Source organism: Urocampus carinirostris, chromosome 6 (assembly GCF_059441175.1).
Source record: "Urocampus carinirostris isolate Australia breed hairy pipefish chromosome 6, RoL_Ucar_1.0, whole genome shotgun sequence".
Lineage (NCBI taxonomy): Eukaryota > Metazoa > Chordata > Actinopteri > Syngnathiformes > Syngnathidae > Urocampus > Urocampus carinirostris.
Genome location: NC_142354.1, coordinates 32,701,731 through 32,727,935, shown reverse-complemented (window position 1 = coordinate 32,727,935; position 26,205 = coordinate 32,701,731). Strand labels below are relative to the sequence as shown.

Below are 26,205 nucleotides of genomic sequence, written 5' to 3'. Positions count from 1 at the left end.
AAATACATAAAGTTGCATTTGAAAAGTATTTGAAGAGCACTGTCTGTTTTTTGTGTCTTTTGTCCTTTAGGGAGATCCGGGTATCACGGGCTTCAAGGGAGAGGCTGGACCTAAAGGAGAGTTTGTAAGTTTTATTTCTTTTTAATTTATTGACATTTGTTCGGGGAGACTTATTTTCCTCATGTTATGGAGGCATAAGCCATTATACTAGACGTCATAGCAAGTAGATTTCCAGGCATCTATTTGTGGCTGACTGTTGGCAAGAGAAGCGTGGTCGAGAACTAGCCGCATGTCATTTACCGTACAGACACTGAAAGACGATCGTCCATTCATCTTAGGTCCGATATAAATATTGGTTCCTGCTCATCACTTTTATTTAGGTGCACAAGTGTGAAATGCTATCAACAGACATTATGAAATAAACTTGAGTCAGATAACTTTAGCATTTGCTATGGTTTTAAGGGCTTCCCTGAAGCATGTTTCAGTTGTATTTGGTTTCTTTTGGCTCATCCCTTTCGGATCCTGTTCAGAAGGTTTAATGCAGCCTTTTTTGTGGTTAAGGACTTGTTTGTACAGTTTAAGCCTTTCCACTTCAGCTGCCAAATGGACAAAAGCTACAGAAATTGTATCCATGGGTTGTCAATTGGACACATTACTGGAAAAAGTAAATAGTTACAATTACTAAATGTGTGCCCCAAAGATTAATGACACCCAAAAATAGTGTGCTACTCCGAAAGTAACTACCTAGTTACAAATTACCGTATATACTCATTAAACTGCTTAGAAATAGCCAAATAATACAAAAAAAAGGAAAATGTGTACATGAATCAGTTGAAGCAGCAACCCTTCATATTTCTTAGCCTGTGCAACCTTGAGAGCTTGGAAACTAACAGCTGAGACACTCCATATCTATTTTGTATTCAAACCACTTAAATAATTATTTCTCCATTTCTAGGTAATGTCCAAGACATTTTCTTTTTTTCTCCAGGCATGGTGTATTGCAAAAAAAGTGTTTACAGATAAAAAGTCCAGAACTCAGCATTATGCTCACATTTTTCCCATTGGTTTAGTTGCTCCTGTATTAGCTACGGCCCCTCTCCACACAGTGCTACCATTTGCTACTGTGCGCATGTAAACTGACCCCCCCAATTTTATAGTTGTAAATACGGCTTGAATATGAATATATACGGTAGGAAAAATATCAGAATATCAAAAGGGAAAATACAGTGTCCTCGCACTCTGTGCTTGACACAGGCTCACCGTCCTTAGCTGTCGTATCATATACTATGTTGCTAGCGGAATTGGGGTTTCATGTCGCATCATGAGCAAAGAGAGAATCGCCAAAGCCCAGAAGACATTGCAATACATGGCCTGGTTTTAAAAAGAGTGGAGTAACGCACCATGTTGTAACGACAGGCGAGTTACTAAATTGTATCATTGATTGTTATTTATGCAGTATCAATAACTCGTTGCAGTACTTGTTACAGAGAAAGGTAATTGCATACTAGGATCGCATTATTTTAAAATGCGTTACTTCCAACACTGGTCATTTTACTGTTTGGAATTTGACAGTTTGTGAATTGGACTGCTGCAATTTCTTTATTTTTTGTAATAGCATTGCATGAAAATGTATCTGCTCTTATGTCACCTACTATTTAAAGCAAAATATCATTTTTGTAACAGTTTCATGGATAATGAACACATTTTATTGTTTTTTTCTATTCTGACATTAATGATACTTATAATGGCTATGTTGTGCAGGGTCCCGCGGGTCTTCAGGGCGCTCCTGGCCCACAAGGAGAAGAGGGCAAGAGAGGACCCAGAGGCGAACCTGGCGCTGCAGGACCAATTGGACCACCTGGAGAGAGAGTGAGTAGTGAAATAATGTTAACAAATACTACAGGATAACAATACAAAGGTTCTCTAGTACCAGTAGTTGTGTATGGCCAACCTTAACAGCCACAGAAATGACATAATGCAAAAATATCTCTGGCTTTTAGTCTGAATCGTAAATTCATGAATCTTTTTTTAACGTGTTACATGAGCATCATCTAGTGGCATATGTGTGTCAAGTACCTACATTGAAATGAAGTCGGGACGACCATTTATTAGGGGTGGGCGATGCATGGGAATTTTGGTATCAATCCAATCCGAGTAAAAACTGGGTAATGTCGATTGATACCGATCTGATAGTGAAATTTCATGATCATTGAATTATTAAACCCCTTCGCGTTATTTATTAATTTCAATAAACACAGCACAAATATTTGGTACTAAAATGTTTTTTAAATTACTGCAATGCGAACTTTAGCAATAAAAAAATATATAAATATCTTTATGTCAATGGTTTCAGAACAAGAGTTAAAAGAGTCAAATAAAAGCAGAAATGTAGCAGAACTAAAAATAGAACATTGTCAACATAATATCATCTATGCACATATTTTAAAAATAAAGTCAGTAAATTGAAATAGAATAAATAACGCAATTAAAAAACAGAACCTTTACCACTATAAAAAGTGAAATATTTTTATTAATAAACTGGTTCAAAACAAAGGTCAGGACAGTCAAACCATAAAAGCAGCAATGTAACAAAAAACAAATATTGTTTAACTATGTCAACAAGATACCTAATATACCTTTCATTTCATAATATTTTGAAAACAAAGTCAGCACTGCAAGTCAAGGCTAAAGACTAGTAGATGTAATTTAAGTAGTTATAATGTATGTACAATCTTACAATCCATTACCAAGATTATCATACTGCTTGTTAAAATGGGAGGACAGTATCGATCCCAGGAAATTGGAATGGATTCAAACCAAGTGCTTACTCAGCATCGATAATATCAATATTTGGATCGATCTGCCCACCTTTACCATTTGTTCAAGCCATAACCATGTCAAAACAAAGGACATGAGTACTGTAGTTTCATCTTGTGGCAATCTGAACCATTACTTAACTTTTCGTGGAAATGTATTGACTGGGTATTGCTGTGAATCTACTCGAATTTTCTAATTTGCTCTAAAAAGGGGGCTTTATTACCAACCATTCTTTTGAAAATAACAAATCAATTGATCGTTTAGTGTTTCTAAACCTTTAAAATGAATAGGAGTGGTTTATAGCATTGGTTTGCTTTTCTAGGGCTCTCCCGGTAACCGTGGTTTCCCAGGTCAAGACGGGTTGGCTGGTCCCAAGGTGAGTCATGTTTTTGTGATTACTTCCAAATATGGAAATGTTGCCCTTATTAAAATGCATCAATGTGAGATAAAGACATGCGTGCTTGATCATTCATTGGGTGCAACCTTGTCGTATTACAATTGCAAGTTTATGCTCGCTAAATGTCATCCATGAGTCAGTGTTATCTTTTTCCAGCACTGTTGTAATCCAATTTTAATCCTCTGCATACCTTCAAATACCAATCCCTCCGGAAATGCGTTTGCCATATAGTGTAATGACAAACTACAAGACTGTAGGGTCAGAAGAAAAGCGCCTTATCTTTAATTTCAGCAGACTCACAATATCACATCAGCATGTATTATGCAGCTTGTGTGAGTTTAGGAAATTTTAAATGGTAAGTGGTCTGCATTGATTTAGCGGTTTTCAAGTCAATGAAGACCTCCCAAAGAGCTTTACAATGTGCTTCACACTTACCCGTTAACACACACACTCACACGCCAATAGAGAGTCAGCCATGCAAGGCCCCTACCTGCTTATTGGGAGAGGCCGACGAGATCGATACCAATAGCCCGAGTAGATATTGGACAGATAGGGTCAATACCGAACACGACGGGACAGACAGGATTGATAATGAAACAGGATATCGGAATAAAACAGGACAAACTAGAACTGGAGAGAATAATAAACAGAACAAAAATAGACGGGAGCGAAACTGGAAACCGATATTGAACAGGACAAAAATAAACGGGAACAATACCGAACAGGAAATGCCAACAGGAAACAGGCCCTAGTCAGAACCCACGTCTTGCAGGGCAGAGCTTCGTTGATGGACCGACAAAGGAAGAATGAGAGCACTGATCTTAAATAGATGGAAAGACAATCCGTCAACGATCCGCAGCTGGCGCCACATGGGCGGGACCAATTGGGCGCCATGGCAACCGTGACACGTAATGTAAAACAGTTGTGCGGTCCCAAAAAGTTTGTAAAAAAGCTGTCCAGTATTTCATCTGGTAATTGTACCAATTATTGCCATTAGTTTGCTAACCTAATTTTGGGTTTGATTTGAAACCTTCACTTGAGCACATTTACTTTAGTTTGAAAAGGCTTTTTCTAAATGGAGTAGACTACATTACTTTGTTGAGTTCAAACCTGGTTCGGTAGAATTACAATTAGAATTGTCTTTATTGTCATTGATTTCAACGTTGTATAACATTGTATGCAACGAGATTAGACACGGCACTCCAGGGTAAAATTTGTTGTAAATACTGTGAAGAGAAAAAGCTAAAAGACTATCAGGATAAATAGGCAAATTCAATAATAATCATTGCAAAGTATTGCTTGGAAAAGTTATAATTATGATATTTATTAATCCTGAATCTGGAGATTAGAATAAGGAAAATGACAGGTGGATGGTTTAGGAAATAAATAAAAACTGCCCCCGTGCAAAAAAAGGTAACTGACTCAAACTTTGCAATAAAGCATGTCTTTCTAACATCTGACCGCCAGAGGGTAGTATATCTCACAATCTGGATATACGCCAGTGACCCAAATGGCTCTCATGTCAGCAGCAGAATCTCATTAAACATCATCTCCCTCCACGCACATCTCATTTACGCCCAAATGAACCTGCCAGAATTGAATCTGTTCATCTTCAACGTGTCAATGAAAGGTCCTCACACAATCGAAAGAGCTTGTCTAGACCTGCAGGGATTTTTAGGGGTTGGAGTAAGGCCTGCTCACATACACACTATTTCTTCTCTTTGTGTCTCTTTAGGGTGCCCCTGGTGAGCGAGGACCTGCAGGAGCCAGTGGTCCCAAAGGTGCTAATGGTGATCCCGGTCGTCCCGGCGAGTCCGGACTGCCTGGTGCCAGAGTAGGTTTTACAGTAAAAAAAATATGAATTGTGTTTTATATGATTTGAACTTAAGATTCTTATCAGTGAAGAAGGTCAATGATGGCTTTATGAAAGTGTCATATCAAGATTACATGATATCTATATCATCTATGATATCTCACATTATCGCTGAAAGACTAACATCATATTTGAGTCAAAACGTTGTGTGCTTGCAGATATACATGCATACATTATACCGAAGTACAATTAAGCCTATATTGCTTAGTATGAACTTTAGTAGACACTCAAATTAAGGTGATAAGACTTAAATGGGTTTTGAGAAGCCTTCATATAAGTATGTCTAACCTTTTCTAGAGATTTATATTTTTATGCAGATTTACCCCAAAGGTTGTGGTATCTAAAGATAGCAACATGATTGGCCGATAATGAAAACGATATAATAGTAAAAACAACAAACGGTGCAAAAAATAAACTGTTATCGTATGAAATTTCCTTGCAAGTCCACTATTCAAAACTCAATATTTAGTATAATAAAAAACTACAACTACTGAAAAAAAGAAATTATTTAAACAAAATACAAATATTGTGTTACTTAAACTTGTTTACAAAATGGTTGAAAAACTGTTAGTCTGTTTCGAATAATTAAATTTCTCATTGTTTGTTGTGTAGTTTTTAAATCAAACTCACATTTTTGTGTCTGCTCTGCGCACCACCATTCAAAACGAATTCCAAAAGATAATTACAAAGCAATTAGATTTTAAAATGGAAATATAAATATTAACAAAAAACAGACACGTTTTAGAAAATAATAAAAATATATAAGTGATTTTCATTAAAAGATACTAGACAAGTATATAAGAAAAAACATTTTATAGTTTGGGTGAAACATATTTTACAGAAATGCATTCAACTATAAAAACAAAAAACAAAAAAATTGTAGAAGTAGTGGAACGGCGGTCCTTTAAAATGAAAACACACAAAGTATAACATAAAGAAATAATCCAAAAATACTTAATATAAATACAGAGACATCTAAAAACATCTACAGCTGTAAGTAAATGGGTAAACAATCCAAAGCAGTTTTTTTACTAGATAATTACAATTATCTAAGAGGAAAATGTAGTATAATTTGGGTAATATTCAATAAAATATTTTTGATTATAAAAATGTACTGTAATATAAAAAAATACTATAAAAATCGTTAAAGTAGTATAAATGTGGTCATTTAAACTAAACGTACACAAAAAATACAAACTGTGAGATAGAAAACGTATTCATAAATACATATATATATATATATATATATATATATATATATATATATATATATATATATATATATATATATATATATATATATATAAAAATACATGTAGAATCCCTGGAAAATATTTAAAATGAAAACAAGCACTTGAATTTCACTAGTTTTTTGTCACCTTTATCAGTTCTCATCATATTATTCCAGTGTTTACGTAGGAGGAGTCGTGAGAAAATCGCTACGCTCATCGACACTAAAAAAATAATTACAATGATTACAAACGTTATTGTGGTTTATCTCTAAACCGTAAACCGGTTCCACCATCTTAAACTTATTTATGTATTTTCCATTTCCCGCGGTAGTAACCTGCTGGTCATGCAATTTGGCAGTCGACTCAATCCCCGCTTTGGAGCCCTGCGTCTCATCTGGATGCAAATGAGCCCAACGTTTGTTGATTGTGTTTCTGTGTGCTCCTGCAGGGTCTTACAGGACGTCCCGGTGATGCCGGACCCCAAGGCAAAGTCGGACCTTCTGTGAGTGTACACCTTCCATTCTGTTTTGTGAAAGCTGTAAATCACAGAGAAACAAGATTCGTCTGAAGGCTGCGATGTGATTTAGCGTCACGGTTGCCACCAAGAGACTTTTTAGGAATCAAACCATCCAACCTTAATGACCAATCTGATCATTACCCCCACAGTCCCCATGTGTCACTTCAAATATGTTAATGCTGCGCTTTATGGCCCACAAGATATTTTTCTGGATGAGTTCATCTATTCAATATTAACAACTTTTCATTTTAATAGGTGTAAGTGCTGTAATTGACCTTTTTTTTCTGGACCGTACAGGGATCTGCTGGTGAAGACGGACGACCGGGACCTCCTGGCCCGCAGGGTGCCCGTGGGCAGCCTGGCGTCATGGGATTCCCTGGACCCAAAGGAGCACATGTAAATGACGAATCACAGCCTCAAACGCTCGCTTTGTGACGACAGTTCTTTGATTTTAACGAATGTGCATATTGATTTGTCTTTATCGCCATTGGTAAATGGTAAATATCGTATGCAAAAGGATTAGATGTGGTAAACACATCATAAAGAATTTAAAGGGAAAGTGAGATAAAAGACAGGCAGGAAAAATTGTCAAATATATTTACAAACTAATGCTTGGAGAAGAGCCTTTATTTAAACAACAGTGCAATGAAAAGTCTTGCAATTACATTTAGAGTAGGGGTATCCAAACTTTTTCAAGCTTAGAGCTATGTTTTGTTACCAATTAGCACAAAGGGCACCCATTTTGATATGCATTTATGAAATAACAACTGTTTATGATATTACTATGTTGTTACTATGTTATTACCAGGTTAATTATTGGAAGCAGGGTTAAATATACTCAGATAATGTTACTAGAAAATCACAATGTTACAACACTGGTGAGAGCTTCTCAGAACGAGTCCGCGGGCATCTCAGCTGTCCTTAGAGGGCACACTTTTGTCCATAGGCACCATATTGGGGACCCCTGCATTAGAGCAAAAAAATGTTGCTTTGGCTGAACGTTTTCCCATGATGCCTCATTACAGTGTTGTAGGACGTGGCACTGTGAGTAGAGATAGTGTGATGATAAAATGAAATCTAATGCATTTTCCTACATCATCTAAATCCCTTGTGGTCTAATGTTTATGCATTTGATGTGGGTTTTATACCGATGCTATTATTATTATTATTATTATTATTATTACTATTATTATCATTATTATTATTATTATTATTATTATTATCATCAATATTATTGTTATTGTTGTTATTGTTATTTTTAAATACAATCGATTATATATATATATATATATATATATATATATATATATATATATATATATATATATATATATATATATATATATATACATATATATATATACTAACTATATATATACTAACTGGCATAGTTTATGTCAGGGGTCTCTTACATAGTGCAGTACTTGAGTATGCCTATTTCTACTTCTAAAAATAACATCCGGGTTATAACATAGTAACAACATTGTAATAACATGAAAATTTGTCATTTTAAAAATGTGTATCAAACTGGTATCCCTTTGCAACAAAGAGTAGCAAAAAGTAGCTTTCAGCTTGAAAAATGTTGGTGACCCATGGTTTGGGTGACTTCAAATGAAAAATATATAGATATACTGCATTAAAGTCATTTAATTAGCAGATATTTCTGCTCATTTTATGTTTAGAATATTGTTTTTTCGTAAAATAATAAGAAAATTAACTCTTACACTTTGCAAAATGATCTGCCAATGGCTGTGGGATAGGATTTGTTTTGGTATACATTTTTCACATGAAAACTGAACGTGCACAAATCAACATATTTTCTCCTGTTAACATTCTGACCCTTTTCGGGGTTTTTTAGGGCGAGCCTGGCAAATCTGGGGAGAAAGGATTGGTTGGAGCTCATGGTCTGAGAGTAAGTGTGAAAAAGTTGTACACAAAAGAAATGTCACACGTCTTAACAGACATTTCATGTCCTTCTCTGTAGGGTCTTTCTGGAAAAGACGGTGAAACGGGTGCCGCCGGCCCCCCTGGCCCTGCTGTATGTATCAATAAATGCACATTTAGGGTTTAACAATAGACTAGTACCCTAAAGGGATTCTCCCTTAATGTATTTTCTGCCAGTAGTTGATTAGGTTGTTTTTATCTTTAGGGCCCTGCTGGAGAGAGAGGAGAGCAAGGTCAGCCTGGCCCTTCTGGTTTCCAGGTAAAAGTTCCTCTCATGCACCTATTCACATACCGTCCGTATCAAGTAAAATCAACTTCGTCACCAAAAATTATTTCACCCATCTATCCATCCATTATCTACACTACTTATCCTCAGTCGGGTCGCGGGTGTGCTGGAGCCCCTCCCAGCCATCTTCGGGTAGTGGGCAGGGGACACCCTGAACTGGTGGCTAGCCAGTCGCAGGGCACACAGAGACAGACAACTCACACATTTATTTCAGTTAGTTAAAAACAAATATCTCAAAATCTTAGCAAATATTGTGGTCAAATAGTTGTTTCAATAAATATTTTATATGTTTTTTGCTGTAAATCAATATTGGCAATAAAATTCGAAAATAAATATTTTTTTTAAATTGTGGTAAAAAAACATAATCTGAATACTGAATACTTTAAAGGGACCGTGTGTATTGTTTAGCACCTCCGAGTAGTAATACAAAACATAATTCACTTAAAAAATACATGAAATATCATATATTTGTGCTTTGTTTAATTCTCATTACTCAAGAAAATGTTGTTTTCATAAAATGAGCTCCACCTAGAGGAACGCTGACATAATTGTCTGCCATTTTAGAAAAATGAAAAAAATTAAAATGATGCTTTATGGTCACTTCGAGTCTTTCTTGAGTAATTCTTCATTGTGCTTTTTAGCACTTGTTTTTAGTTCCACTACACTATACAGCAACCTCTAGTGGTCAGATAAGACACACTGTTCTTTTAAAGTCACATACGGTTTTTAATGCTACCTACATTTGACTTCAAAGTGATGTTATCAGATTAGTTATTATTTTCATAAAATGAACCAATAATTATTATTTTTTCAAACATTAGTCAATATTTAATAAATTAGACAGAAACAAATAACCTTTTCGGATACATGCATTTCAAGTATACAATTAAAGAAAGTAAACTGCTACCGCTAAAATGTGATCTTTACTTTTTAATGGGGAAAAAACATTTTTTATCATAACATTCAAGGCACAGTGTGTATTTAGTGCCCCCTAGTGGTAAAGGAAAGTTCATTTTTTAGAAAAAAATATATTTATTTAAATAATAAGAAAAATACATTAACTATCATATGAACGTGCTTTTTCTTTTAAAAAACATAACCATACGACAAGAGATCTGTATTTATTTTACATCACATGAGTCTCATCTAGGGGGGGGCTGACATAATTGTCTGTCGTCTTGGTGCTAGAGGTAACCAAAAACCTTAGGATAAGCTTGGCAAAAATGAGAGGAAAAATAGTGCAGTTTGGTCCCTTTGAGTCTCTCTAGTTTGTATTTTACCTCATGCTTTTAGCACTCGTTTTCGGTTGCACGACACAATATAGCAACACCGAGAGGTCAAATAATACTCACTGTCCCTTTAACCACAAACTCTTGCCTAATTATAACAGGAGAGTAGCTGGCCTATGTATTATTGCAATATTACTGTTTTAGCATATCCGATTGTGATACCGATATATAGACGTATGCTAGTACACGTTGTGATGATTTTTTTGTGTCAATACAGGGTCTACCTGGCCCACCTGGTCCCCCCGGTGAGGGAGGCAAGCCTGGAGATCAGGTAAAGTGCAGACTTAGCAGTTAGTCAATCATGTCTAGCAGCCACTCGGGAGCTTGAGGACGGTCTTAATCATTCCTAAGGGACCAAGACTAAGATTGGACAATCAACCTTGATTTTTGCCCTATGTCAGTCTGCCTTCCATGTCAGGTTTTTTTAATCTTACCACACATGTCCTGTGTTTTTTTCTTGGGTTAAGAAGGAATCCTATTGATTTTCTTATCTGACATAAGATGGCTGATGCAATCAGTTTGTTCATTATTTCTTTGACCTTTTTAGTCTGTGTGTACATTGTAATGTACATATTCCTTATATTTTCATCATATCAATGCGATAATAACTGATTGTTTGTCTTTAAACACTGCAACAAGACTGGGTTCCGCCTGTTCCTGAGCTGACAGATAACATTAAAATAACAATTAAATACCCACTTCCTGTTTCCAACTATACGACTTCCTGTTTCCTTCTGCAGGGAGTTCCAGGAGAAGGCGGAAGTGCTGGAGCTACTGGGCCCAGGGTATGTTGACAGAATAAATGCAACAACAAAACTCACCTGTGATAACCAACAAGCCACAGTTGGGCAAATATTAAACACTTTTCATTTAAAAATTTTCCCAGGTGAACTTATCTGTCAAAGTATATATGGAACACAATATGAATTTCATGTCATGTATTGAAATCATCCATTTACCAGTGTCTACTTAGCCTAACTCCACGACAAAATGCTTAATCATATGGCTATGCACACGTATTATTTTAGATACCCGTGTTTGCGGTACAATATTAACAGATTGAACGTGTTGTTTTAGTCACTGAAACATTATGCATTCTGAATATTAAGTCAATTCTTTGTTATCAGAGAATTACAAAAAAATAACTTATTTTTTCAAATAAATACTACCCTATAATGATAATCCTAGCAAAAGTTAAAACTTTGTAACTACAGTACAACACTATGTACATTACAGTATTATATTTACTACCCCTGAGATCTCAGCGGTTTTACTGGGCTATTTGCATGACCTTGAGAATATCTTGTTTTTCTACTCAAATAAACAGTGAACATTTTAATTCTGCAGAATGTTTTTCTTTAACAAGTGGAAAATCCTTTAAGAAAATCGAATACATGCAAAAAATGGAAGGAACTTGACTCATTTTTAAAATGTAATGCCACCTGCTAATTCTTATGGTTTAAAAGATTTTAACTTTCCTGTAAAATACCAAAACACCCTGTTTGTATGTCTTGAAGATGTAGAGACTTCTATTTAATTATGTATTTATGCATCTTTTTGGTGATTTTTTTTAATGATGATAATTAGTAATACCAAAATCAGTCCCTCGTTTTCAGGGAGAGCGAGGCTTCCCTGGAGAGAGAGGAGCAGCTGGAACCCAGGGCCTTCAGGGACCCCGAGGTCTGCCCGGAACCCCTGGAACTGACGGCCCCAAGGTGAGTGAGTCATCATGAGTCATAAGTGCAACACAGCTCAGCTGTCCATTTATTACATCTAAGATCAATAATCGACTGCTGAGTTTCAATTTCGCTGTTTTTCCTTGCAAGGGAAACATTATGAAGAGAATCCTCGTTTTAAGCCTTGAAATCACACAACGGCAAACATTGATTATTTAAATACAAATCAATTTCACACAGGTGCAATCTGCTGTGTGTTTTTAATCTTACCGCCTGGCGTCTAGCCTTTTTAATTGCAACAACACGGTTGAACAGATAACACTTTCACGCTTTCAGTTATTTCACATAATATCCTTATCTGCATTGAATGTCAGACTGCGGGACCTTTAAGACAAGATAAACCTGATGTCTGAGTGAGTCGCTTGAGTTTTATCAACTGCTCACGACGATGACAGTCGTACAGCTCAGCTGTTTTATGGAATCCATTTCCACAAGGGCACAGTGTTCTAAGGCGTTTGTAGAAGGGATCTAATTCCACCTTTTTGGAGCAGAGAAGATAAAACCAGATAAGATAGTAGGATAAGCCTTAATGTTGGTAGTCTACTGCTCTGCAAGAATCAAGGGCATAGGTTTCGTCTTCGCATGGATGTAGAGCAAATCATAACAATCCCATGGCCACAACGACCACGTATTACCGTAAATTCCGGACTATAGAGCGCACCTGATTATAAGCCGCACCCATGACATTTTAGGGGAAAAAACGATTTTGTCCACACACAAGCCGTACCTGTATATAAGCCGCATGCACCCACATCAAATAATCACGAAATTAATCCAAGCCAAACTTCAATGATCGCAGCAAGGCTTTAGGGCTAGGACCTTAGCTTGGCCTTTTGGCTGAGAGTAAGAGTCCCGGCTCCTAGGCTTTGTAGCGTATTATGAACTGACCGATAATGGATAATGGATAATGAATAAAGAAGATAGAGCAATAACCCTTAAAAAATCTCTTCTCCCCCCCTACTTGGAAAAAAGTAGCGGCTTATAGTCCGAAGTTTACGTTAAGTAAGTTGACATTCTGAACATCGAAGCCTTGTATATCGCAGATGTTATGTTCCAAAAAGAACCCTTGATAGGCAAAATCCATGACGTAAAAACCTTTATTTTATTTTACAATTACCAGTATTATACAGTTAAATACAAAGAACAAACATTTTTTACAGGCTCAAGCATTTGTTTTACAAATTTAAGTACAGTATACTGTTCCGTACCTGTAAATATTAATTCACGATGTTACACAACTGTAACAAAATAACAACTATAGAGCTACAAAAAAATCACAGAACACAGAATTGCAGTTGAATAATTGTCATTATACAATAGAACAAAGACTTTGTTGAGTTTCCCCTATAGTGTAAGAAAGCGATCTAGAGAGCTATCTGCATGCTAGCATTGGGGATCCTCGAAATGACCCATGTATCTGTTCTACAAATATCATGAATAGCGGTTTCCCACGACTTATTGCTCCAGGTCAACTGTTTCATGGGTAATGGGTCTGGCGTTGGGGAGATCTAGGCTTGGCAGGGGTGGCTTGTGAGAGTTATCTGCAAAACACAATGCACGATCAAAATCTGCGAAGTATGGAAACCACAAAAAGTAAACTATGAGACAGCAAGGGATTGCTGAACCTACTCTCTTAGGAACTGTTTTTGTCAAACAGAATTCAGAGCACACAATGAAAATCTGTGAAGCAGTGAGTACATGAAAGGTGAACCTCGTTACAGGGAGGGATTACTGTATAACTAATGCCTCACACGTGTGTTTTCATACTCACACTTAAAGGTTAAAACGCGAAACATTGAATAACTTGGTGCTGATGTCCAGAAATCAAAAGTAACAATCAATAGACAAAATCATCTTTCTCAATGTATCAAACTACAGGAATCCAAGCAAAGAAGTGACTTTTTGCATAATTTCAATCATACAACCCATAAATTCCATAAAAATATCTATCTATCTATCTATCTATCTATCTATCTATCTATCTATCTATCTATCTATCTATCTATCTATCTATCTATCTATCTATCTATCTATCTATCTATCTATCTATCTATCTATCTATCTATCTATCTACCCTGGCCATATCCCCCAAGAGGGGTGACCGACAGCAAGACAAAGACATACAAAAACAAAGAAAAAAAAGGGAAAAAGGAGCAAAAAACACAAAGAAAATAACGTTGGCCAACCCAAATGCCCAAACACCCAAACAAGTGAAGCACCTCGGCACCCAAGTTGGTCATACTTCCGTCCCTCCAGATGAAACGGGACACCAGAAAGCGGCCATGTCACTCGGGTCAGGGTGACACAGCACACTCTTCTGTTCAACAGCAGGGCCCGACAGCTTTAACCGGTTTACCCCTGCCGCATCATACGGGTGCCCTGCCTATCCCTTAGAACACGTCTAAACATCCCACTATCCTTTTACAACACCTCTCCACTCATTCCCATCACCAACAAGAGCTCTAGCTTCCACTATATTTAGACTTCTTTCCTGCAGTGCACTCATAACACCATCCATCCACATCAATCACAGCCTTCCTCTTGGTCTCCTTCCATTTACTTCTGCTTTGTATATCCTCTTCAACATTTGCTTCTCATCCATCCTCTCCATGTGTCCAAACCAACCGAGTACTCTCTTATCCACACGCTCGCTCAGTTCCACGACTACTCCAGTTCTGCCTCTCACAGTTTCATTTCTCAATCTATCCAATTTTGTCACTCCTACCATAATCCTCAAACACTTCATCTCAAAAACATTTAATTTCCTTCTCAAATCTGCGTTCAGGCTCCAAGTCTCTACACCATGCAACACAGTCGGTACAATCACACTCTTATACAGTCCCCTCTTAACCTCCATACTCATACTCTTGTTGCTCATCACTGTGAGCACCCGAAACCATGCTTCCTTGATTCACTCTGTGCAATACCTCGCACTCCATACCACCAACTGCGGCCACATCACAACCCAAGTACCTAAAGCTTTCAACTTTTTCCAGCACCTGTCCGTGCAACCTTATTTCTAACACCATGCCCACTCCATCACGTGAACAGTTCATCACCTTACTCTTCCCAACATTCACACATAACTTCACACACTCTTCAAAACTCCATTTACCTTACTTCTCAATGTTTCCTCAGAATTATGATTATGATTCTGATTTATAAAAATATAATCGGAAAAAACATTTTGTCTCTTGTCGTCATTATGCAATGCATCAAGTGCTTTCACTCAGGCTTCGAGGGTGAGCGACCACTGCACAGCTAACAATTGCAAAAGCATAGTAGTGGAAAAATGCCTCATTAACGTAGTTATGTTATCATGAGAGAGAGAAAAATGATTGTGTCATGACAATTTAACAACTAATCTAACGATTGTATTCTGAAATTAGCTGCACTATTAGAGGACTTACGGACAATTTTACCCTTTTAGAGACCAAACACAAGTCTTATGTGAAGTATGAGAAAGGCACAGCCAATCACGTTGGTCATGTGAGTCAGCGCTTAAACTGAAAACATGATTTAACCCCAATGTGCTGCTATGTAAACAGGATGTTGAACTCCTTTATTTTATAAATCACTAAATATTAGTGGAGACCAAACATTAAGTGTTTGATATTGGTTCCTAATTCATGCCCTTGGATCCCATCTTATCATAATATTATCAGCTTGAACAAGGTCCGCAGTTTAATTTGTTATATTCACGCTGTAAGTGCATGAGTTAGAAGTTCCTACAATAAATTAATACTTTAGATACAAATAAGCGGTGAATTGTATTGAAAATCCGTAAAAAATTGTTTATTTTTCATCGTGTGCAGGGCGCCTACAACTGCTCAGAAATTCTAGCATGAATCTGGTTATCGATTTTCTTGTTACCAATACTGCTACCGCTTTATATCATTATGTTCTCCAACTCTTCTTACTGTTTAGGGAGCCATCGGACCTGCTGGAGGAGGCGGCGCTCAGGGACCCCCGGGTTTGCAGGGAATGCCTGGAGAGAGAGGGGGCTCCGGAATTCCCGGACCCAAAGGAGATAGGGTAAGGATCATTCTCTTGGGTTTGTGGCCTTTACAGTCCTTTGAGACCTTTTGTGATCAAGGTCTATACAAATAAATGTGACTTGACTTGATTTGGATTTAAGGGGATATCTACAGTTGAGAATAAAATCTTTTGCGTTGTTTTTTAACCTTTACAGGGTGACATTGGAGAGAAAGGACCAGAAGGTGCTTCTGGAAAGGACGGTGGCAGGGTGAGTTTAGTGTACTGTGAAAAGCCAATCACCATTATAGAGCTCTATATTCCTAGAAAACTTTTTGCGTATTTGAATCCGGCAGACCACTGAGGTCACATTCGGGGCCATAGTGTCCCAAAGGCATTCTCTTCTACACCACATATGTCACTTATGTCACCACTTTATTGTATTATAAAACAAAAAATCATTGTGTATTTCTCTCCTGTACATGTCCTTGAAGAAAGCGTTGTTTTTGGTCAATAGATTTTTGCACTTTATTGTGCTTCAAATCAATTATATTTAAACAAATATTTCAGTTAAGCGAATGATAGAGAATTGTTATTATTTGTGTTTTTTCACCCACTTTTTCTAGAATAAAAACGGCTACTGGCTGAATAATTTTGTCTGTTTTTTTCAATTTATTTTTCATTTTTTAATGGACATTATTACACAAAATAAATGTATCTTTTGTTCTTGTTTAGAATTAAAAGTTACTGATAGAACACTAAAAATATTGCTTATTTATCTAATTATATTGAAATATATTTGATAGGTTTTTCCGTGGGTTCATTTCGGTTCACTAGGCTGCTGTATATGCGTCATTTAAAAGATTTCCAACCTTCAATAAGTCACCATGTAGCATTTTTCTTTTAATTTGTCCCTCTGTGCATTTGACTGTGACTCCTCTGTTCTAATTTAATGGCTTAAATTACTCTAAAATGTATCCTTGTGCAAAACTGTTCTGAGTTCTGGCACACACTGTGTAACATGAATTTGGTGACTCAGTAGATAAGGCTGCAGAGTGAATAAACTTTTCTAATTACTTCAGAAAATGATAGGATGAGCAGGCTGTAATTGTTGAGAAAATGTCCACGAGGGTAAAAATGGTTATTTATAGTTGTAGTCAGATTCCAATAGGAGTAGATAGCCTTTTTAAAAGAAACCTTTTGTGTATTTTATTGTCATAGAAGTTTTCTCTGCAGATGCACAAATAGCAATATTCAATTTTGCATTTAGTACATTTTTTACTACTAGTAAGTGCTAAATAGTAATACACAATATCTCTAATCACAATATTTAATTTCAGGTAACACACGCTCAAACACTTCCCATCTTGTTTCATTGTCAATAGTGTCCAATAACTATTGAGCAATTTGGGTAAGTAATACATTAAACTCCGGCAAAACAAGACAATGGAAAACAATCTCCAATCTTATAAAAATGGGTGACTCTTCAGGAGAAATGCTTACAATATGTAACACAATTCTGACGTTTAAATGTTGTCATCACACTTATTAATAATGACAACAGAAAGTAAATACTTGATTAAATATCATCTATTTAATCTATATTTTTAGGGTCTTACTGGTCCCATTGGCCCACCTGGTCCTGGCGGTCCCAATGGGGAAAAGGTATATTTGAATGTTCCTCACATACACGTTTCATCTTGAAAACTATGCAGTTAAAATGCGGTTCTTGTGCTTTTTGACAGGGTGAATCTGGTCCTGCTGGTCCTTCTGGAGCTCCTGGCACTCGCGGTGCTCCTGTAAATGTTTCCCCATTAAGCCCGCCAAATCAATGCAAAACGATCTAATTGTACATTCACACGTTTTCTGTATTCCGAAAGGGTGACCGAGGTGAGACTGGACCTCCCGGCCCTGTTGGATTTGCCGGACCCCCTGTAAGTACCACGGAAACGGGCGCAATATTATCATGGCTAATTACCGAACTCACGTCAGGATGACGCACAACATTGTCCTTGTGTTTTCCGCTCTTCTGCCATTTATAGCAGTCGCGGCCTATCACCACACGCACTCAAAATAGAGATGCGACAAAAACAAGTCTCCTACTGTCACTTTCACTTGTAAATGAGTCAGTTTTAATTAAAAGGGTTGCAGATTTTCAATTCAGTTCAGTTCTACTCCAGACGCATTCGTCATTCATGAAATTTGTTTGGGCGATGTAGCGCCTATGCTGTGAGGCAGAGGGAAGAAAAGCTACTGGACTAGATAGATAGATAGATAGATAGATAGATAGATAGATACTTTATTCATCCCCTAAGGGAAATTCACATTTCCAGCAGCATCCCTGAGCTGAGAACAGTACAATAATAAAGCCAAAAGAATACAATATACAAATACCCAGTGTGACGTGCAAATGCCCACTGTAGCGTGTTATATAGAGTAACTAAATAGTGCTACACAGAATACATATTGCAGTAAGATTCGGTAATATCCAATGTAGGTGGTGTGGTTTAATGTGGGCCTTTACTCTGCCGGGTGGAGTTAAAGAGCCTCATGGCATGAGGAAGAAGTAGTTCTAGGTTTGATGAGTGGTAAAATGATAAGATGAAACACAAGAGTCAAAATTAATTTGAACAAAAGCCGGCAATGTAATGAACAAAAGACAGGACAATAGACAATATTTAACATAAATTAGAGTAAAAGAACATTCTTACTTGGCTTAAGATGTTGAGTGTCAAGTTCTAAATTTGGTTATCTTCGTTTACTAACCCAATCTTATTTCTACTTCAGTTTAATGACCGCTTTTGTACTCTAATTTTAGTTGCGAAAATGTAATTTTATGTGCACTGATAGGGTTTTAGAATCCGTATGAGACTGTTTTCGTGTCAAAATTCACACAATAATACACTTAAAATATCAACAATTCAAATGGATTCAAATGAATGACGATAAGGTTCACCAAATTAGCAATGAAAACACAATTTCAATGTTTTCCAATTCAGGGATTCCTAAATCCGTGGTTATCGCTGGTTTCTCAAAGTTCAGTGGTCCACAGTCAAGATCAAAGGAATGATCCAATTCCTACCATAACTTTGATGTAAATCCGATCCCTGTTGGATTCCTGGTCTGTATAGCTCTCAAATCGGATCACGAGAATTCCTATCGTCCAAGAAATCGTGGATTTTTTCTCGGATGGAAATTAAAAACAATTGTCAAGTTCGGGTGTTACGTCTATTGTGAAACACACCGTCACTGGGTGGAATAAAAAAGAAGCAAAGGAGAGATTTGGTTTTCCGATTCGAAGCCAATTTCTTGCTAACGTTTGCTAGATAATCGCAAGTTAGGTCTGTCATCTATGCTGGCGTGCGTGTTCTGCCCAAAGCGAGCAATGACGAAAGTTCTATTAGTTCTTGCTGAATATTTACTACATTAGGTTCCCCATCAAATTGAAGTATATTTTTCAATGTTGAAATATCCTCTGATTCATTTATTTTTACCTCGCTTTTTTTAAAGAGGGTAACTTGTTAAAGTCAATTGTAAGACAGCCTGAGTTAATTGCCTTGTCAATAAGACGACTGAAATCTGTTTATGTCCCTCCCCCAGGGCTCAGATGGACAACCTGGACTTAAGGGAGAGATGGGAGAGTCTGGCCAGAAGGGAGATGCTGGCGCTCCTGGACCACAAGGACCATCTGGTGCTCCAGGGCCCGCCGTGAGTCACCAATTTTAAAGATAATACTATTACTATATTAATCTGTGGAATTAACCATTTCGACCAAATCTGGTCAAATAACGGACGATAATATTAATTTCTTTTCCAGGGCCCGACTGGTGTTTCTGGACCTAAAGGTGCCCGTGGTGCTCAGGGACCTTCTGTGAGTGATCTCACGACTTCAGTTCTACTGAACTTCTGTTGGATTTGCTTTTATTACCTTGCTGTCTTTCAGGGCGCCACCGGTTTCCCTGGAGCTGCAGGCCGAGTCGGACCCCCTGGTCCTAATGTAAGTTGCCATACAAATATCCAAAATAATTGTTCATGTGGTATTTTATTGTGAAAAGTGTTTAGACAGTCAATCGGACGGGACTAAGCTCATCTCCAGCTTTTTACCAGTCAGCCCATTTTCAGTTTTTTTTTTAATTTATTGTATTGTAGAGTTGTTGATTTAGAACTCATTGCTACCTTGTATCTGGATAAACAGAGCGAAAATCATGAAATGTCAATCAATCGATGTTTTGTTAAAGATTGGGTGCAGCATTTGAAAACTTAAGGCTGTATTCATGTCTTTAAGCCAGGACATGGCGGCAGAATAACACATGATTTGCGCACAAGTACATTTCTTAGACGCCCTCGAATAAACCCTTATTTTTTTATCTTTTTGGGGGTTTGTTCTGATATCTAGTTTATAACTGGAATATGGTCACTAGAGTCGAATTCTTTTTTTTTCGTTTCGGCATATCTCGCAACCTTAGCCGAATGCCTCCCTCATTATTGATTACAAATCCCCTCTTTTACCGATAATAAAGCTTACAAACACAACACAGTCCATGTTTACTCACTGAGAGACGAACTATGTGGAATATAAACAAACATTTCTCTGAAAAAAATGTATGCGTCTTATTGGCATGATTGGGGTGTAAAGTCTTTAAATGAAAGCTTAATTAATTTGGGTTCGTGCTGTCCGCTGCCAACATTGCAAGCACACCAGCCTTTGTTCGGGCCCCTTCCGTGGTCGCAGTGAAGTGCTACGTATGCTTTGTCAAACTTCCTCGTCTTAGCCTCCCGAGGAGACTTTTATTTTTCAGTTTTCCTCGTTTCTTCCACATCTGTGTTAATTTTTTTTTCATGGGGTCACTTGAGGGTCTGCTTTTTGTTTACACTTCATACTCAATGCTTATATTCTGTGCTAAATGCACCGTGTGGAGGATAAATAAACAAAACACTCTGCTACTGCGCCCTAGTGTAGTGGAGGTGTTGATGCACTTTATTCTGGAAAAACTAAAAGAATAGTTCTCCGAAATCAAACGCACCCACACTCCCCTTGGCGGAGCACCCCCCCTGTACTAAATGAATGTTAGTATCTATTTATCTATTTTGATTTTGATTACAGTCCGTCATGGTTTGATTAATGACATTATAATCCCAGTGAATCTGAACATCTTACACTTACACGAGTCACTCTGAAAGCATATTTTTTACTGTGTGTCCTAGGGCAACCCAGGACCTGCTGGTCCCGCCGGCCCTTCTGGCAAAGACGGCCCTAAGGGTGTGAGAGGAGACGGCGGCCCCCATGGTCGACAAGGAGACGCCGGACTTCGCGGTGCTGCTGGGCCTCCTGGAGAAAAAGGAGATGCCGGAGAGGACGGCCCCCCTGTGAGTCTCACCTTTTTTTCTTTCTGCGCTATTTTTGTAGTTTGGCATACCAGCGAGCCTTTTTTCAATGTCCGTTTCAATTTTGTAAGTGGCGTCTTTGGTGCAGAGAGACGATTCTATCCATTAATTCAGCCAGCTGTCATTGAGTGTAATAGCAGGCCTTTGCCGAAGAGAACGGCGCCGTCTTACTGACAGATTGATGGCGGGCCCCTCGGCTTTCGTCAGACGCACACACGCTTACAATGGCAGACGACGAGAGGCCTGTCCAGAAAATAACATCTGACAAATGATTACTGATTCACCTGCCATCCGCTATGTACGTGCTGTATTCGTATTCTATTCTGTGGTCAGGCCCTCCCAAACCGAAATTGGATTGAGAAGGTCACCCAATGCAACATCATTTCAGTATTTATTTGTGTATAACATGTGCAGGGTTGGGTAGGGTTACTTTAACTTGATTACTTTCAATTACTTTTGGATTACTCCAATACCAAATATGCTAATAAAAGACAAAATGAACTAAATATGAATAAAATTACTAAATTTTGTGCAGGCTTGGGGAGTAACGGAACACATGGAATGGCAAAAATGATGTTGGCAAGCTGTTTGGATTTATTTTCATTTTGTTTCTTTCGCATTTTATGTTAGTTTTGCCGGAGATCAAAGAGATCAAAGCCAGTAGAGAAAGCTTACCACGTGTTGTGAGTCATAATTTTATTCATATTTAGTTTATTTTGTCTTTTATTAGCATACTTGGTATTGGAGTAATCCAAAAGTAATTAAAAGTAACCAAGTTAAATTAACCCTACCCAACCCTGAACATGCGTTTCTCTTTGCCGAGAAAATAACTCAAAGTTTATCTGCGCGTTAGACACAAGGGCTTACGGCTTACTATATTTGCGCATGGATTCGAATATATCGCAGACCGCGATCGCTAAACACTAAATTCCTGTTTGATTTCTAAGTATGTCAAAGAAAAGCTAGCCTCTTGCTCATCAATACTTATGATATTTTAATAAATACAAACCAAATGCTCCCTCCCGCCGCTAAAAGGCAGTAAATGTTTAGAAGAACTGACGTCCAGTCTGTAGACTTTTCTTTTTTTTTTTCAATTTATTTTTGACCGTTCGAATTACAGGGTTAGGGGTTAGGTTAGGCTAGGGTTAGGGTTAGGGTTTTTTCATGATTAACTGTAAATACTTAGACCATTATTAGAAACATTATATATAAAAAAACACAACATTTCAATTTTTTTGACCATTCCAATTACAAGGTTAGGGTTAGGGTTAGTGTTGGGTTTTTTTCATGATTTACTATAAATACTTAGACCAGTATTAGAAACATTATATATAAAAAGACACAATATTTCCAATCTTTTTTTTTTTTTTCCCATTATAATTACAGGGTTAGGGGTTAGGGTTAGGGTTTTTTCATGATCAACCACAAATACTTCCAATAACAGGGTTAGGAGTTAAAGTTAGGGTTAGGGTTAAGGTTAGGGTTTTTTTTATGATTAACTATGAATACTTAGACCAGTATCAGGATCACAGATTATATACAAAAAAAACACAAAATTTCCAAACTTTTTTTTTCTTTTTTGCCCTTGCCCATTCCATTTACAGGGTTAGGGTTAGGGTTAAGGTTGAGGTTAGGGTTGGGTTTTTTTTCATGATATATTTATATATAAGTATATTATATATCAAAAATAAAACATTTCCATTTTTTTTTTGCCCATTCCAATTACAGGGTTAGGGGTTAGGGTTAGGGTTAGGGTTTTTTTATGATCAAATATAAATACTTAGACCAGTATTAGAAACATTATATCTAAAAAGACAGAAAATTTCCAATCTTTCTTTTGTGCCAATTCCAATTACAGGGTTAGGGGTTAGGGTTAGGGTTAGGGTTAGGGTTAGGGTTTTTCATGATCAACCATAAATACTTAAACCAGTATTATAAACATTATATACAAAAAACAATATTTCCAATTTTTTTTTTTTTTTTTTTTTTGCCCATTATAACCATTAAAAGTAACCAGTGAAAGATATGAATAAAGCCAAAAAACATGACGAGGGAATTAACTCTTTGGAGTATCTGATGATAAATCAGACTTTGAAGGGCATGAAATACATATTGTAAATATTATTTTGGTAATGTTTTCACAGTTTAAGTTGTCAATGAATATTTTTTATCGTGACTGTGAGTATTCAACAACATTTGTCACTTACGGTGCTTAGCTTGAGCTGAGCAAAAGTGAAAACAATTTGTATACTGATTTTTCATCAAAAATTAAAAGTGTGTTTTACACAAATAAATGTGGTTTGACAATTGATGTGCAATGGCAAACATTTAACGGCATCCTTGTTTCCGTCCCAGGGTGCTTTGGGTCCTTCTGGTCCTCAAGGTTTGGCCGGCCAGCGCGGTATCGTGGGTCTACCCGGACAGCGTGGTGAGAGAGGCTTCCCTGGCCTACCCGGACCCGCTGTAAGTATATAAACAGAATATAGAATCTTGAACACATGTTGCAGTTGAGCATAGGCAGCAATTAAAATCCCAGTTTTCTTGATTAGACTTATTCTCAGAGTTCCAAAACAGCATAATACATCCTGATTTGATTTTTTAATTTTTGGTCCATGCAAAAAAAAATGATATCTGATAGGTTCATGGTTTATAGACACTCACAATGTGTTTCCGTAGTGCAATGGTTAGCACATTTGCCTAACATGCGAAAGGTTCCCGGTTCGAGACCGCGCGGAAACATATATTGGCACAATTGCGCACTACCCAGAGCTTTTCCGCGCACAAGAAAATCTAGCCAAGCTCACAAAAATCAGGGCTCGAAATTGCTAATTAAGAAGCAAATTAAGTCAAAGTTACAGTGCATGAAGGTAAAAATACACAGGTTGAGGAAAACGAAGTTGAGTAAAGTCAGTAGAGTTTTTCGAGAACCGGCTTCTTCGGCTCGGGTCACTAAAAAGAACCAGTTCTTTCGGGTCCCAAACTGTTGTTTTTGCTTATTTAATTCCTACACGACCAAATATTATGTAAAATTGTCCACAAAATGACTTAAAGGAAGGGGGTAGATAGAACAAAAAAGAAAAAAAATACCAAAATGAAAAAGTTGTGAAAAGCTGAGAAAAAAAGAAACAAAAGGAAGAGAAAAAAAGAAGGAAAAATTCAGAAAAAAAGCCAGAAAAAAAAAGAAAGAAAGGAAAAAAGTAAATAGAGAACAAAAAGAAAAAAAGTAACAGCTAGGAAAAATTTTCAAAGGAATTAAAAAAAAAAATAGAAAAAAAACAGGGAAAAAGAAGAAACGGTTTGTGTTGCATTCAAAAAATTTCCAATTATACCAAGTCAATCTTGTTGCCAACATTGTACTTCCACTAAAAAATTTGATTAAATACAGTTCTGTATCGTGCAACCGACTAAATAAGCCCCCAAAACTGTTAGTATTAAGCGACAAAAGATACCAGGAAAAAAAAGAAATGGAATTTTTTTTGCATTGCCGGAAACTCAGCAAAATGTAACTTGATGTCAAGTTTTGGACATGTTTGATAATGACTTAGTTGCCACACTTGGGATTGCTGTTGCTCACTGTTGTTTTAAGCGTTGCTCACCGACTTTGTGTGAACGCTCAGACCTGTGGAAAATTACAGGGAACATTGGGCGTCACCTTTACTTGCTCAAGACACACCGAAGGAAATGGTGTCTCTAAGACCCAAGTGGTTAAGGGATCCAACCAACCAGACACTCAACATAAGGAGAGAAAAGATCAATGGGTTTTGAATTTGAAAGGAAAACAGGAGAGTACCCAACTCTTAGATAAGAAATTCCAACCTATTCTAAAGATCCTACACAGAGCCTTTTCCATTTATTACATCTCCTAGGTTACAAAAAGCAGATCCGCCATAAAAGGCGTGGATATCAGAGAACAGCAACATTATTGGCTGACGCTCACAATGATGTAAATGTAAAGGCAAAATAACAAGCAACAATGAAGGTATAATAATAACAATAACGAACTGGCAACCTATGCAATCTCCATTGCAGGTGTCCAATATTAAAAACCGAATAAACCTATAAGTATCACTGTTAGTATTAGGTATGACAACATTGTACCGAGCTTTCATGAGTTACAAATATAGTGGGACAATGGTAATAAGGATTTTTTGTCTTTATTTAGGAAAGTTTTTGACCAATTTGCTCTTTCTATTATTTCAACATAGCCCAAGTTTTAAACAATGTGAAATACAGTCAAAGAATGCAGTGAGGGCTCTTCTGAGTAGCCTAGATGGTAGTGTGCCCGCTTTGAGACTGGGAGGGCGCTGGTTCGCGCCTCGACCGAGACATACCTAATTGGTATAATGGCGGCGCCCTCTGGCTGCGGCTGCATCGACCCGCTACAACGGGTCAGGTGTATCGACATTTCGTTCTGTGTACATTGTTACAAAGAATGACAATACAAAGGAAATTATTATTATTATTATTATATTATTATTATTATTATTATTATTATTATGACACTTGTGCTGCTGCCGTAAAGAAACAAACATAAAAGAAGGATTAAAAGGTCTTTGATGTTTATAAGCAACATCCAAATGAAAATAATCAAAAAAGTACACCATAAACTTGCACAGCAAAATGTTGTTACATCTAAAAGCCTATTTCTCAAAGAGCAAGCATTTTTAGTGGCTGTTATCAAAATTCAAGGCAATCAATGTAAATGTTAGGAACACACTGCATATAAATGAAGTTCTATCTTCATAAAGCTTATG

At 37.1% G+C, this 26,205-nt stretch overlaps 1 protein-coding gene across 2 annotated transcripts in view; it reads left to right on the top strand.

The window, feature by feature from the left end:
* col2a1b (collagen, type II, alpha 1b) overlaps positions 1–26,205 on the top strand; it is a 66,012-nt gene that overhangs the window by 32,682 nt on the left and 7,125 nt on the right. For both annotated transcript variants that reach the window (XM_088338776.1, XM_088338775.1), the window contains 22 exons: positions 71–124; positions 1,762–1,869; positions 3,140–3,193; positions 4,950–5,048; positions 6,768–6,821; positions 7,134–7,232; positions 8,695–8,748; positions 8,821–8,874; positions 8,986–9,039; positions 10,573–10,626; positions 11,096–11,140; positions 11,972–12,070; positions 16,019–16,126; positions 16,284–16,337; positions 17,678–17,731; positions 17,812–17,865; positions 17,947–18,000; positions 19,667–19,774; positions 19,884–19,937; positions 20,010–20,063; positions 21,272–21,433; positions 23,807–23,914. In XM_088338776.1, the coding sequence (XP_088194902.1) occupies positions 71–124; positions 1,762–1,869; positions 3,140–3,193; positions 4,950–5,048; positions 6,768–6,821; positions 7,134–7,232; positions 8,695–8,748; positions 8,821–8,874; positions 8,986–9,039; positions 10,573–10,626; positions 11,096–11,140; positions 11,972–12,070; positions 16,019–16,126; positions 16,284–16,337; positions 17,678–17,731; positions 17,812–17,865; positions 17,947–18,000; positions 19,667–19,774; positions 19,884–19,937; positions 20,010–20,063; positions 21,272–21,433; positions 23,807–23,914 (1,638 nt within the window). The remainder of the gene's footprint in view (positions 1–70; positions 125–1,761; positions 1,870–3,139; positions 3,194–4,949; positions 5,049–6,767; positions 6,822–7,133; positions 7,233–8,694; positions 8,749–8,820; positions 8,875–8,985; positions 9,040–10,572; positions 10,627–11,095; positions 11,141–11,971; positions 12,071–16,018; positions 16,127–16,283; positions 16,338–17,677; positions 17,732–17,811; positions 17,866–17,946; positions 18,001–19,666; positions 19,775–19,883; positions 19,938–20,009; positions 20,064–21,271; positions 21,434–23,806; positions 23,915–26,205) is intronic.